Here is a 15,352-nt window from a genome sequence, read left to right as displayed (position 1 = left end):
TAAATAATAGTGGATTCTCCATTTTTATGTAATTCTGCACCATCTTTATGGTGTTATAATTTCAGGTACAATTTGCAAGAGTCTACACAGAGTTCAAGGCCATATCATTGCCTGTAGTGAAGGTCTGTCCATAATCCATGTTTACTTAAATAAACAAATTTGTTTCCATGAGCACATCAGTTCAATACTGTATATCTTTGCAAATACAGAAACTAAAATTTAGTTGCAATGTTGGAATGCACAGGTTATTTATATTGCTTGATTTCATTTATGCTCACGAACAAAAACTTAACAGATGTTTCTGCAACAAATCTCTTGCATACAAAGTCTTAGTTTAAGGAAAGATCAATACTAAACTTAAAAGGTGAATGGTAAACATCAAGTGCACCAGCCTGACACTCTGGGTCCAATAAATTGAGCCAGGTGCATCAGGTTCAATGTGCAGCTCCTTGGTATAATTTCAGAAATATGCCTAAGTTCAAACTTCTTGAATCTCTCTCCTGTTGAAATTCTTAAGAAAAAGAGCTATGACATTCAAAGATGGAAAAATTAATTCGTAATTAAAAAAAAAAAAGTCGGCTAGTAAGATACAAAAATGGTTTGCAATTGTAATAGTCAAAATTCACCCTTGGTGTACTGTCACTGACTTCAATGAACTTACAGCAAGAATGAACTTAGCCAAATCAATATAGTAACTGAACATTTAGTCAGCTTCAGGATTCAAATTATGGCTTGCTAATCCTGTAACTAGACATGGTTTGAAGGGGGGGTTGGTAGCCAGCTAACAACAGTAGTAAATGACTGAAGCTTCAGTTTGTAAAACTGCACTCTTATTTTCTCCGAAGGCAAAGCCATTTTCTTGGCACTTCATAGGAATATCTTTCCACCAGGTGGTCATCATATGGAATATGCCACGTGTCGCCTGTAGTCTGTACCACTGTATCGTAACTAAGTATAGGCTGTTGGGTAAAAAAAAAAGGGAAAAAGAAACATTATACCAACTTTAAGCTATATAAAGTAAAATGATTACACTTGACTGCTAATAAATATTTCCTTCCTTTCTCAGAAGTCTAAGGGGAAAGCTACTCATGGGTTTTGCAAAACAGAAAACTCGAAGTGAAACATGTTAAAGTAGATATGAAGTGTTGCTCGCAGGCAGTTTACTTATTTTTGTTCTTGAATCTTGGCCCACAAATCCAGGACCTCCTGTATAAAGCACACAATACAAGTAAACAAAATGTAACTGGGCCCCAGTATTCTTTTTTCTAATTCAGTTCTATTGAACTCAGGAAACACTAAACTAAGAATTCTTTTGCTGACTTGAAGGTATGTATTATTTACTTTTATCTTTCTCAGTAAGTCATAGTAAATTATGACTTTACCTTCCCCCTCTTTTTTTCCTTCTTCTTTGTATAGACTCTGACTTCTGTACTTTTAAATATTTCATCTGAGCACACATTCATTCATCTCTCTCTCAGATGCAAATACACCTTAAATTCTAGTGAGGAAAAGCTGAAACACTGTTAGTAATCTGGAGTCTTGGAGTGGTTAAAATGTGGTTTCCAATCTCCCACCAGAGAACAACAATTTTTCTTTGATATTTCTGGAAATTAAAAAGAAAATGTTTGTCTGCCTTGCAAAATAAAACTACTAGAACTAGGGAGCACCTGCTGAAATTAGTAGGTGACAGGTTTAAAACTAAGAGAAAGTTATCTTGTTTTTTTTAAATGCAATGCATAGTTAATTTGTGGAATTCACTGCCACAGGACGTGGTGGAGGCAGACAGCATAGCTGGGTTTACAAACTGGATAAAGTCACAGGTGATAGACTTATTAATGGCTAGTGAACAGAACAGTTGGAAACATTTCCTCTGGCATCTCTAAACCAATAACAGAAGATGCCAGGGAGGGTATTGAATAGGGGGTAGTTCACACTAGATAGAGCCCTGGCTGGATTGCTCAAAGGGTAGCAATCAATGGCTTGATACCTAGTTGACTACCAATATTAACTGGAGTGCCCCAGGGATTAGTCTTAGGGCCTGTACTTTTAAATATATTTATCAGTGACCTGAAAGATGGGATGGAGTACACCCTCCGTAAATTTTCAGATGACCCCAAGCTGGGGGGAGTAGTAGATCTGCTGGAGGATGGGGCTAGGATTCAGAGAGGCCTTGACCAATTGGCATATTGGACCAAATGTTCAAAAAAGACAAATGCGAAGTCCAGCACTTAGGATGGAACAATCCCAGGCCTCGGTACAGACTGGGAACTGACTGGCTAAGCAGCAGCTCTGCACAAAAGGACCTGGGAGTTACAGTGGACAGCAAGTCAAACATAAGCCAACAGTGTGCCCTTGTTGTGAAGAAGGCTAACAACATACTGGGCTGCATTATTAGGAGCACTGCCAGCTAGACTGAGGGAAGTGATTCTACCCCTCTATTCAGCACTGGTGAGACCACAGCTGGAGCACTGTCCAGTTCTGAGGCACCCACTACAGAAAGGATGCAGACAAATTGGACGGAGTACAGTGGAAATGGTTAGGGGGTTGGGGAACAGGACTTCTGAGGAAAGGCTGAGGGAAGTGGGCTTGTTTAGTCCGGAGAAGAGAAGACGCCAGAGGGTATTTAAAAACAGCCTTCAACTACCTGAAGAGTTGCTCCAAAGAGGACGGATCTCGATCTAGATTGTTTTCAGTGGTTGCAAATGACAGAACAAGGAGCAATGGTCTCAAGTTGCACCAAGAAAAGTTTAGGTTACATATGAGGAAAAACTTTTTTACTAGGAGGGTAGTAAAGCACTGGAACAAGTTATCCAGAGACGATGAGGAATTTCCATCCTTGGAGGTTTTTAAGCTCTGGCTGGAATGACCTTGTTGAAGACAGCCCTGCATTGAACAGGGGCTTGGACTAAATGACCTCCTGGGGTCCCTTCCAACCCTTATTTTTTATGATTCTAAGATGGTTAAAGAAAAGACTATACAATTACAACATAACTAGACCCAACATTAGAAAAATACAAGACCTGGAACATGTCACATGATGAATCATATAGCTCTGAGGCCAGTTAAGTGCTGAGCTCTTGTTAATGAGCTGTTCATGGCTAAAGGGAAATAGGAATTGATGTCCTCCAGCCACAACTATAATGCGCTATGTTCAAAAGGATGTCTCTGAGCATAGGACACTCACAGTAGTCACTCACTGGCTGTATGCTCTTTATGTACCTGTTCACTGCATCAAACACTTACCTAGATCAACTGTGTTTACTACATTGAAACCATCTGTATTTGCCTCTGAATGCTTCCTTAAAATAAGGAGTTCTTTTTTTTAGGGTTAAATATGCTACTTTACAGAAGACTCGGTAAGGAGAATTCCTATTTCCAAGCTTAAACCAGGTGCAAGAAAAGGATGAAATCAGTATGTGGAAGGCTCCAATTTCAGATATAAACATCCATAGTACACTGCACCTGAAGGCTCACTTCATGTAAAACAACAATTCTGCATTTAAACAGAGGCCTAAGCACTTGAAATGTCATTGTCTTGTCCCTTCAACAGGCCTCTGACCTCTTGAGCACTTGGTAAGTATTCTCGTGAATTAATCTGGGAGTTTGATCCCACTGATCCAGATCTTAGGCTTCAACAGGAATCTCTTACATGGCTTTCCAGCGTCTTATATTGCATACCTTTATTGCTCATTGTGCACTCTAAACAGCACTTACCGCAAAATATATCTTTTTTGTGCGTGAGGCAAAAGGCATCAACTGGTGTCCCCGTTGCCACTTGAAAAACAGCTGTTGAATACTCTCAGGCAAACAAGCCTTGTGATCTCGCAAAAGGTCTCTAGTAACAAACTTACAATTATTGCCTGAATGAAGAGTGGCGTATACCAGAAAGGGATCATCTTGTGATCTTAATAAACCAAAAATAGAAAGCAGAGATATCATACATGAGGCAGGAAATGAATTGTGTTGACATTAATTTCATTCATAATCATTAAGCTTGCTTTTAACAAAAACTTTTCCCCTTAGTTATGAGACATCTAATGTTAGGCAACTGTTGCCTATTCTATTGAGAAGAGTGTTTTCCCTTCCCATCACAAAGGACAATACAGGCAACCCCTGCTTAGCAATCTTAATTGATTCCTAGAAAACTGAGCCTTAAGCAAAATGAGTGTTAGGCAAAACTGAAAGTATTTGACGACCCAAGATGGCAACCGCGAGCATTATAGTAAAACTTGCTGAGCACTAAGTAAAATCAGGTATCAATTTAAAATGAGTATTATAGTGAAACAGCGCTAAGTGAAATGGCGTTAGGCAGGGGTTGCCTGTATAATGAAACAGCCACTTGCCAGATGACTTAACAGTAAATGGCTACATTTAACAAAAGCCCAGCTTGCTCCTTCAGGGGCATCATGGGCATATGCAAAACTGTAACAAAACTATCCATATCGATTCTATTATAAATGCCTAAGTCTGTTTGTAACGCTTTACTTATACTCTGACTGGCTGATGGAAACAGCCAATCAAAGCACTCCCAGCATCAGGGAATGCTGCCATAATTCCGAAGCCATGCCAAGGACCTGACAGAGGGTGGGGGAGCCGAGGCCAGCACTCCTGGCCTCGGCTCCCCCACCCCACGCTCCCTGCAAGAGACAGAACATCAGCAGCATGGGATGTTGGGTGGCAGCACTCCATCCCAGCCCACCCCCCTCCCATCATTCTTGACGGGCAATTGGCTAGTAACTTCATATGAGCATATGATTATACACCTCCAGTTTCATTTGTACAACCTAACTGCAACTGAGCTTTATGATGAAGGTTTTTGTAGAAGGTCTAAGATTTTTCATACAGCATACTAAGCTTCAGCTTTCATGGAATCACTGCATATTTGGGGAGATTCTCTCAAGATGTCACCTGGACTGGTCATACTCTGTAGAAGAGAGGCATGCCTGCCTGCACTACACTGTGCAGACAGGCATGCCAATTCTGCCATAACTCTTACTGGTTCAACTCTAATGTGTAACCTAAAAACAGATGTGTGGGGCAGTTCTACCTGGTGAAGGTGGCATCTGTCTCCAGGCTGCTGCCACAGAGTGAATCTGCCATCTTAGTTTTCAGGAGGCACACTGGAGCTGAACAGGGAAGACCTGCAGCAGAACCAGTAAGCCTGTCTGCATGATGAAATGCAGGCAGGCATACTGTCGTAGAGCACTGAGGTGCCCTGCTCCTAGAGAGGAGAAATTGCCGGAGAAAAGAGCCCTAGCAGGGAATAAGAACCCACCTGCGGGTTGCCAGGGCAACTGGAGGCAGCAAATGACCCACACCTGACAGCGGTCAGCCAGCTGTAAGGGGCAAGGCCTGGCTCTTATAAAGCCCAGGGCTGAGGCCAGGCTGGCAGTTCCCTGCCAGCAGCCAGGGGGGCAGGAGCTCCTGGAGTTACGATATAAGGAGAAGCCTAACGGTAAGTACAGCTTGCCCAGAGTTGAGCAATGTTGTTATAGCCAGAGGCCGTGTGTTTGAGTTATAGCCAGGAGGCTCGAGTTTGTGTTGTTATGTATTACACAGGTGGCTAGGGTGAGGCTATAAGGGGTTGGAGGAGGCCTCAGGGGGAACCCACGGTGGCATGAGGATACTGCGCCCTCCCTGGTGCCAGGGTCCCCATCGGGGACTCACAGCGGAGTGTGAGGACCCCGGCGCCAGTGAGGGCGCAGCATAGGGGTACATAGACCCCAGCCCCAGAAAGGGGGGCAACATTATTGGAAAGCCCAAGTGTGGGCACGGCGAGCCCCAAAGCAGGGAGCGCCTTATCGAGAAGCCCAAGTGTGGGCACGGCGAGCCCCAGAAAGGGGGCAACATTATTGGAAAGCCCAAGTTGGGCACGGTGAGCCCCGGAGAGGGGGTGTTATTGAGAAGCCCCAGTGCGGGTGTGATGAGCCCCAGAAAAGGGGTACTACTGAGAAGCCCTGGGGTGGGCGTGGCAAGCCCGAGGAAGGCATAGTACTGCGGTAAACCCTGGAGAAGGGCGGAGTACTGCGGTAAACCCTGGAGAAGGGCGGAGTACTGCGGTAAACCCCAGAAAGAGGGGGTAGTAGTGTGGTGAGCCCTGGAGAAAGGGGGTAGCAGTGCGGTGGGCCCGAGAGACATATGGCATAACCAAAAAGTCCCAGAGTGGGCACAGAAGGCCCCAGGAGAGGGGCAGCTTTATCGAGTGTACAGAGGAGGCCCCAAAGAGCGGGCGAGTGTATTTGACAGACCAACGTCTATCCCAACTGCGAGGCTTGGGGCGTGGTATCAGGGGAGGTTGGAGCCACGCATAGGCCATAAGGCTAGAGTGCCCAGGAAGCACCCATCATACAGGGAGACCCCCGGAGAGTCCAGGAAACCAGGGGGACGGAGGTCCCAACTAACCGTGCCCAAGGAGACGTAAGGCAGCCTCCCAACCTTATCTAACATCAAAGACGTGGTGGGCGAGAAACCGAGGGTGCCCTTGGGCCAACTTGGCACGGAGAGGGGGCCTTAAGGAGATCACGGCCCTCCTGTAGGACCCCGCCGTGACACATACCCTTCTCTTGCAGCCAATTCTCACAGTCTGGCTGTCCTGAAAACAGAGGCATGCAGGACAGTTCTACCTGCCCTGCACACCTCTGTTTCCAGGAGACTCTGTGCAGGTCAGACCAGAAAGGGCTGCAGCAAAAGCACATGTTCCTGCCACAACCATTTCCTGAACTGGATCTGCAGAAGAAGCATTACACAGATCCATCTGGCTGTGCAGTGATGCCAATGACAGAGAGCATACAATGACATTCCCTTGGCCAGTACCCTCCCCCTTCCTGAACCTCGTATGTCCTCTTGCCCACTGTGGCAGGACCATGCCCTATGCAGCTGTGACGCTTTCTGGGCGGTGTGGCTTCTACCCAGCTCAAACTCTAATACAGCCCTTCCTTGTTTGCTTGCCTACCATGCCTTGTTCTCATGGGAGATTATGTAAGGGAGGCTGCCCGTGGGCTTTAGAAACAGCCTTAGTTTGTGGTGATCACATCACCACCAGGTCCCTCCTGGACCTCACTTGTCTCATTGCAGCCCTCAACTTCAATGGGCCCTCCTGGCCTGTCTCTTCTTCCATAGGTCACCTGTAGCCTTACGGGCCAACTGTGCATCTGTGCCCTCCCAGGCACCCAAAGCCTTAAGGCTTCCCTGCACCCCAAAGAGCCTTGAAAGTACTAGTCACCAAATCTCCTGTTCCTGGTTCCTATGACCAGAGCCACAGCACCCACTGGAAGCAATACAGAGCAACTTAAGATGACCTTCCAATAATTAGATACTTTACATGGAAAATAAGCAATTTATAATTTTCCATTTATAGAATCTAATTGGGGGTGGGGGTGGTCATCTTATATTTAGTCATCTTGGATTTGGGTAAATGCAGTAATACTGATGCCTTGAGCTGCAAGAGAGAGAGTCTGGGATGTGTGGCCAGTGGAAATAAGGTACTGAGTTGCACATGCAGCTGACAGGGCTGCACTGACAGGGTGGGTGTGACAGGGCACTGAGGTATGCCTGTCCCTTTAAAAGAGCAAGCAGCCTGAGAGGTGTCTTGCAGGTGGCATAGGGGGCTGCTTAAGGACTCACCTGACAGGAAGGGGGCTGGGATTGAGCCATATAAGCTCAGCACCTAAGCCAGTCAGGCAGTCCAGCTTGGAAAGCCTTGGAGGTAGGAGCTCCTGATAACAGAACAGCAGGGCTCCTGAACATAAAGTGAAACTGGATAAGAAACTCTGCTGGCCTGGGAACAGGGGAATTTGCCTGGGGCAGAGAGAGGCTTTTGATGCAGGTAAGTGGCCTTGTTTTGTGTTTAACCTAGAGAGAGTTTAGGGGCTAGCTGCCAGAGGGCTGAGATGCTTTTTATTTAAATTGTACCACTGGTTTAGTCTTGAGCCTTACTGAGGGTGGCTCAAGGCATACTTGGAGAACTGGTAGCCCAGGAGGACTTAGGGAGACCCCCCCCCAAGAGTCCAGGAGCTCTGGGAGGAGCTGCCAGGGGGACCAGCATCCAGAAGCCCAGAAGGGGCTCATGGTCCAGAAGGGATTGCAGCCAGGAACTGCCAGAGCCAGATCTCAACTGGCCCAGAAACTTGGGCTCCATCACTGAAGTCAGTGGTTTATGACATCCAGTGGGAAGAGCTGCACTTTCGTCTCCAAACTGGATGTTTTCATGAAACACGTTCAGGATCTTTTGCAGCCTTTAACAGCCTCCCTTTTTAATTTCAAAGCTCCCACAGGGAGGATCCCAGTTTTCCATATTGGTGTTTGTGCCACTTTCCTCGCTTCCCTCATGAAGCGGTCCTGGTGGTATTTCATTCTTTTCCCCCAGTCTCCTAACGGCTCTCATAGCATCTCCTACTACCTTCTCTTCCTCTCCTACCCCTGTTTGCCTAAACTAGTGGTTCTCAACCTTTTTAGATTCAAGACGCACCTTGTTAGACTCAAAGCACCCTTCAGAAAATGCCAGGTCTTAGCTTTCCCTTGTTTCTTGACTACAGAAAAATAATAAAGAACTCACAAGGACCACAACAGATCAGAATGTTTTTTGCCATATAGATTCCTATTTAAAATCTCTGGTTTTATTTTGTGAGTCCTATGTAGCATTTGCACACTAACAGCGCTAATATTGCACAGCATCCCATGGTTCCCTTAAAAGGTTCTCAATGCACCATAGCATGCTGCAGCAGCCCGAGAATCACCGATCTAGGCACTGGGCGCTGCCAAAATCAGACAAAAAAGCATTAGTCAATATTCTCCAACTATATGGGTTGGTCTAAAAAAAGATATCAAATTCACCCAAGGAACCTTGTCTGCCTATGACCTTAGACCAACACGGCTACAACCTAAACCCCTGCAACATTAGTCAATACTGGCATTCACAGACATGTTCCTGCCATATTCCTTCCGGTCAGCTGGCTGACATGCAAGTTTTCAGCTAGTGTCCCTGGCTGCTCTGTATCAGCACATGAGGTCTTTTGCTTGGGACCTGTGCCATGCTGCTAGTTCCAAACAGGCAACTGCCTGGAAATGGATATTGTGGCTGTAGTAACTTTAGTCATGGCCACCTGTATCTTGTCCTCTCTCCATAGGTAATAATGAGATTGAAAAGTTGCTTCTGCTGCCAGAGTACCTACAGCTATGAGAAGTTCTCAAAGCTGAAAGAAGCAGGGCTCTCCCAAGGAAGTCCCCAGGTCCGCTTTTCTCAATCAAGTGAAGCCACTTCGCATGATATAAGTACTGCATTTGTCCAGGCCCTTAGAGTTTAATAATAATGACAGTTAAGTCCTACAAGGAGCTGTTTTCAACAAACGAAAATCTGGCTTTGATTTCCAGAAACTTGCCATTTGCTTTGATACTTACATATTTTCAGTAAAAAAGAAATCTACTTTCCCCTGCCTGGCAGTCATTGCATTCCATTTCCAGAATTGAAATTCATTCAAGTGTTTTCGGCCCAGCACAAGCAACCGCAGATTCTGCTGTGCAAAGTAGGAAACAACATCAAATAGCTGCAGGAAACAAAGCAAATGAACAATGTTCTTAGCTTTAAAAACCAAAAAGACAGGAAATATTTTTTCTTTCCTATGTCTTCAGTCATGGGGCTTCTTTCACATGCTGTGATGTTCTGCCACAAATCTTTCCTATGTTCGACAGTAGTTCAGAAACTCTCACTGACATCCATATGCATAAAAATTAACTAAATGATTACATAGGTCATTTTAAGTGCACTGCCAAATGTGCAGAGAGAAACATACTGTTTTAATCTTTTGCAATGTTCTTACACACACACACACTCTCTGTCTCTGTCTCTGTCTCTGTCTCTGTCTCTGTCTCTGTCTCTGTCTCTGTCTCTGTCTCTCTTGTGCAGCACTCCCCCAACAGCTAGAGTCAAATGGGAGATTTAAGCTACCTCAGTATTTGTATGCCAGACCTAGAAGTCATGTAGAAGTGAAGCCCTGGGTCTTAGGGAAGGAAATGAGGAAGGTTTGACTTACTAAGTCTACAGTGCTCTGGTAGCACCAGCTATTGCAGTGATTACAGAAATACAAATGGTGCTGCTCTATAAAGAAGAAGAAAGAAAAACTATAAAAGGGAAAAGTATGAGTTTGGGATTAAGGGTTTGGTGGAAATCTTATTTGGGCATGCTTTCCCAACTATAATATATCCTGAGGTGGCAAAAGTTGCCATTTTGGCAAATTCTCTACTGAGGGATCTTACAGCACCAATTCCCATGACCTTCCTTTTCTATTATACCTAGGCAAGGCTCATGCAGAGTGGAGAACCTGGCTCTAAGTATACTGAGTACCAGATTAACTGCAAGGTTCAAAGAAACTTGTCTGCCTATGTCCCTAGGCCAACACGGCTACAACCTATACAGATTAACTGCAAAGCATTATTAACCTATTGCCTAGGAAAGAAAGAAAATTAGCTTCTGAGACAATAGCATATAGCCCAGAGCCTGAGGACTGACACACATACTCTGAAAGAAAGTCAGCTGCTTTAATTCTTTACTGATATTGCTTCCAGTCAGTCAATATTCATTACTTATCCTTTTAATTTTCCTCCACCTTCTACTTTCCTATCCCACTTCTATCTCTTCTTTCTTCCAGTCCTGCCTTCCTGGTCCCTTGGTTTTCCCACCTCCTCCTTATGACCATATTCAACAGGCTCCTTTCTCTCTGGGACAAGAAGGGTTCACTACATAGCTAGTGAGAGAGAGCACTAGAAGCAGGTATTTTGTGAGTGACTGATCGCCTGCTTATCTAGTTGTTGCTAGCAGTAGCACTACGAACTCTGAGCATGCAAGTTAACACATAGATAGAGTCTCTACACTACACTGCTAAGCAGTGCAATTTAACAATGGCCAAGAGAGCTAGCTGCCATGTGCAGACTAGGCTAAACATTCAGCAGTTATTTCCTTGCATGCTTTTGGTTTTCTTGCATGTTCTAGTACAAAGAAATAGCATATACTACAGTTGGGCAATAGCCTCCTCCCTAAAGTGATGTGTTTCAGAAAATTTGCTTTGGGGTACAGAATAGAAGGGCATAAAAATATCAATTGATTTTTTTTTTTTTCCCCAACGGAGGAGAGACTAACAGATTAAATATTGTTAAGCAAGCCATTCTCCTTATTCCTAACTTCCTTATTTCTTACTAGTAGTGTTTTGATAGTATTGTTGGTGTATTTAAAAAAAACCAAACCTAAAATTAATTAAAAGTTCAATTTTTTTATTTTCCCATTATTTAAACATTCTACATTTTCCATGACTTGACTACACATGGAAAAACTTATTGGTCATTTTCAGGTTTCCATGCACTGGCCCAGGGCTGGAATAGTTAGGATAAAAAACCTGAAGAACATATTTAGGTTTTCTCCAAATTGTCATGGGAGAAGAACATTTTGGTGGTTTTCTAACAGCTGATTTTACATCTATGGCCAGATTCTATGCTGCCAGAACATAACTCCTCTGTAGTGATATAAGCCACTTGAAATTTTGACCCTTAACTTCTAAGCCAAAAGTTTAACTCTTCTTTTTGCCAGTTGTGTCACTTCCATTCAAATGTTTGTTTGTTGATTGTTACTACAATTTCATATAACCAACCATTTCATATGGTCCTTTCATTAGATATACCCCAGGGAATTATGCACAGAAAAATTCAAGGTTACGTAATGAGTCTTGGGGGCTGCACACGGTGGCATGGGGTCGGCCTGGCCTGGCCCACACCTTTGGATCTGACTGGGCTGGTTCCACGCCAGCATGTGGGGCTTGTGACTCCCGCCTGCAATGCCATGCTATTAGGCTGGGTGGGTTCCATGCCTCCACATGGGGCTTCCAGCACTCCAATGGGAAGCGCATGTGGAGGCATGGAGTCATGCGCCATTGGACTGGGCTGGCTCCATGTCCCTATGTGCAGCTTCCCTGCTGGAGTGCTGGAAGCCCCACATGGAGGCATGGAATCAGCTGGCCTGGCCTGATGGTACACAGATCCCACCAGAGGTGTTGCGAGCCCCATGTGCTGACATGGAGCCAACCTGGTCTGGTTCAAAGGTGTGTGCCAGTGGGCTGACCAGTTGGGGGGGGCACCCCCACATCCCATCCTGCAGGCAGTTCTCCTCCCCACTCACCAGCTGTTTAGTTGTGTGCCACCATGCTTGGTTCTTCCACATGAGAGGTGGAGGCACAGAACCTTCCCAGGTTAAATGATGCAAAATCATATGGTTTATGCACAGAATTGCGCAGGTGTATAATTGTGTAATTCCCTGGGATGTAATTAGATCCAGAAACTTTTTTTTTTTTAAGCATGAGTTTTTTCAGAGAAGGCTATATCACTTTAATAAAGCATTGTGTTCAAGGTATTCCTATATAACAGAATTAAGTGTGCATAGTGACTTACAAGAAACGAAGTCTGGCTCTAGGTAGAGTGGGCTGAGAGCAGCAGAAAAAGATTTCTGAATAATCCTAGATAGCAAATGGGGCTCCCTTTCCTCGTTATTATAGAGCTACAGTGTTGACTATATGGTTGTTGTACCTAGCAGCTTATTCTTCAAGATAATCTGCAGAGGAAAAGGAACCAGACTTTTTTAGAGGTGCTTGCTTGCACGCGCACTCTTTTTTCTTTTTTAGTTCTTTATAGTTGAAAGGTCCCCTCCCCATCTAAGTTTTAAAGCTGGTCTACTCACAACTAGCATCCACCTTATTTTAATTTATACCTTTTAATGTTTTGGTGAAAGTTTGTGAGTAGACACTTACTTTGGAGTAAAAGTCTTAAGTTAGATCTTCACCCACTTAAGCAGTAAGCCAGGCTTTAATTGAAATATAGGGTGTGGTTTTAAACAGAGATATACAGTGTGCAATGTACCCACAAAGTTACACCAGTTTAGCTGCAAGTATGATCTGATTCATAGATTCATAGATGTTAGGGTCGGAAGGGACCTCAATAGATCGAGTCCGACCCCCTGCATAGGCAGGAAAGAGTGCTGGGTCTAGATGACCCCAGCTAGATGCCTATCTAACCTCCATTTGAAGACCCTTATGGTTCCTTAGTTAGAAAAATATCTGATATATTAGTTTAAATCTGGCATATATTGGTTTAGCTTATGCCTATGTAACTTTACAGCATATTTAAAAATAAGTTTGCTCTTATTCTGAAATAAGTGTCCTCATACAAAATCAAAGGTGCAAATGGTACTGATTTTTTTTTTTTTTTTTTTTTAAAGGTATTTTGGAGCAAGTTTCCATGTAGATCAATGATCAGTTGTGAAGTTTATGCTAAATTCAAATAAGCTCTTCTTGCACATAATTGTGTGTGGCTACAGGAGATGCACACCACTTTAAATAAAACTGTAAGTCTGAATGTTTACAGGCACTCCAAAATAAACGTTTTCTCCTCTCACATTCTTCCCTTGCTTGGTACCAATATGATACCACAAATCTTCCACTCCCCACTCTTTCATATAGGCTTCTGGGAAAAATAAGTGCACTGCTTCAGCCTAAGTTCTGGCCCCTCTTGAACTCTAGCAATGAACTCTTAAACTACAAAGATATGGATACTTTTAGCTAGTTGTGGAGAAGGGTGGCCATAACAGTAGTGCTTTCTTAATCATTTGCATTTTAACACCTATATGTTTAAAAAAAAAAAAAAAAAAATTACTGTTAGCCAAATCTTGAGAGGCTTAATTGGTTTGTCCCACCCCTCCACTACATACTCAGTCCCTTTGTCTTCGGTTGTATTTTATTTGGTAAACCAATTTGGTCACTTAGTGCTCTTGTATCGCTGTAGGTTTGATGTTTACCAGAGGTAGAACAGTGCAGCTGTGTGCCTAGGGTAACACCAGCTTCTGCCATGCCAATTGTGGCAGTGTGATCAGCCACCACTGTGACAATGGCTACTTCTGCACCCCCCTCACAAAGGTGACTCCCAGAACTGTTGCTTTGGTCATGCCCTGCACCTGCCTCCTCCTCCATACCTCCCCCCAGCCAAGCTGGCCACAGTTATTCTACTAGTATTCACCACTGCAGTGTCTGGACACTCCATAATTTATAATCTAAACACATACACAACCTTCAAAGAGTTACCGACTCTCTATCCCAACTTTCCTAACACTCATGATCTCTCCCAGACTAAAGTCTCAGTAATTACCTGAAAAACATTTACTGGATTCTGCGGGGGGGGGGGGGGGATCGGTTTAAAGAGAAGCGATCCAAAGAACTTCAGAGACTCTTTGTTGAGAACTTCCAGACTCCCCAACATTCAAGAGTGACCAGGGAGGCACTCTTTCCATCACTAATGAGGCACCAAGAAAGAAACACTGCTAAGGGTAGTCTATACTCAAAAGCAGCCTCCGTTCAGCACTCTGTAAAATGTACGAGTGCTATTGCTGAAGCCCATTAAGGGCCTAACAACACTTGCACTGACTGAAATTGCAAGTTTGCCCCTTCCTTAAGTGCTTGAATGACAGTGCTGGTCCAGACACTGTCACTGCTGGCTACAGATTGCTGAATCAGAGCTACATCAAAGTGCCTGCAAAACTTATCCCAAAGAAGCTAGATCCCAAGCCCTGCAAGCCTCTCCCCTATATTAGTTATGAGCTTTAATTGTAAATACTGGTCATTTGGACTTTGTGTCATTTTGTGCTTAAAGGCACCAGGTACTCTCTTGTTTACATTGTTTCTACTAAACAAAGGGAAAAAAGTCTGTGCCTTGGGCCCCTGGCATATATTAAAAGAATGATGTGATGGGGACATCAGGAATCTTATGCTCCATCCTCAAAACTGGGCAACCTGTCATGCCAGATTTGCATAGCAAGACATATTTGGGATAGTGCATACAATTTCTCAAATCCCAATCATATGACTGCCACAGCTGAAGACTGTCCCTGCCCAATCAATCCTGGAGACTGGGAAGGGGGAGCTCTGACCCAAACCCTGGAGTCGCCCTGTGCCCCATCCCAACACTCAGCTAATCACAGGGATGTTCCACATTAAATATGAAACACCTTTGGGGCTGGTTTTCTCATTGCATACATTGGCTAAACATGTTAATCATACCAGGGCCCCTAGGGAATGCTTTGGAGGATCAAATGAGCTTCAGTTTTGCAATTTAAAAAAATGACAGTTGCTTAAAAGCTAATATGAATCACCATTAAAGAATGTTTATAAAATTCTGCATACATAACCCTTGCATCCCATTTAAATGAAGTTTTTCATGCTAATGAATGTGTGCGCCGGGTCTGACCCCGGGTCGCTTTCGTCGCTCTGCACGCGGGCTGTGGCCAGCAGCCCGAGCAGGCCGGGTCGGAGAGGGCGGGCGCCGAGCT

The 15,352-nt window shown here is 44.3% G+C and overlaps 1 protein-coding gene across 9 annotated transcripts in view; it reads right to left on the bottom strand.

Moving 5' to 3' along the window:
* PRORP (protein only RNase P catalytic subunit) overlaps positions 1–15,352 on the bottom strand; it is an 88,486-nt gene continuing 73,134 nt past the window's right edge. For 7 of the 9 annotated variants that reach the window (XM_059723050.1, XM_019488748.2, XM_019488747.2 and 4 more), the window contains 3 exons: positions 9,397–9,542; positions 3,715–3,904; positions 1–959 (listed from right to left, as the gene is read on the bottom strand). In XM_059723050.1, coding sequence (XP_059579033.1) covers positions 831–959; positions 3,715–3,904; positions 9,397–9,542 — 465 coding nt within the window. In that variant the 3' untranslated portion in view covers positions 1–830. The remainder of the gene's footprint in view (positions 960–3,714; positions 3,905–9,396; positions 9,543–15,352) is intronic. The other 2 variants (XM_059723052.1, XM_059723053.1) reach the window with 2 other exon arrangements.

The sequence above is a fragment of the Alligator mississippiensis genome, chromosome 2 (genome assembly GCF_030867095.1).
Source record: "Alligator mississippiensis isolate rAllMis1 chromosome 2, rAllMis1, whole genome shotgun sequence".
Taxonomy (NCBI): Eukaryota; Metazoa; Chordata; order Crocodylia; family Alligatoridae; genus Alligator; species Alligator mississippiensis.
This window is presented reverse-complemented; position numbering and strand designations above follow the sequence as displayed.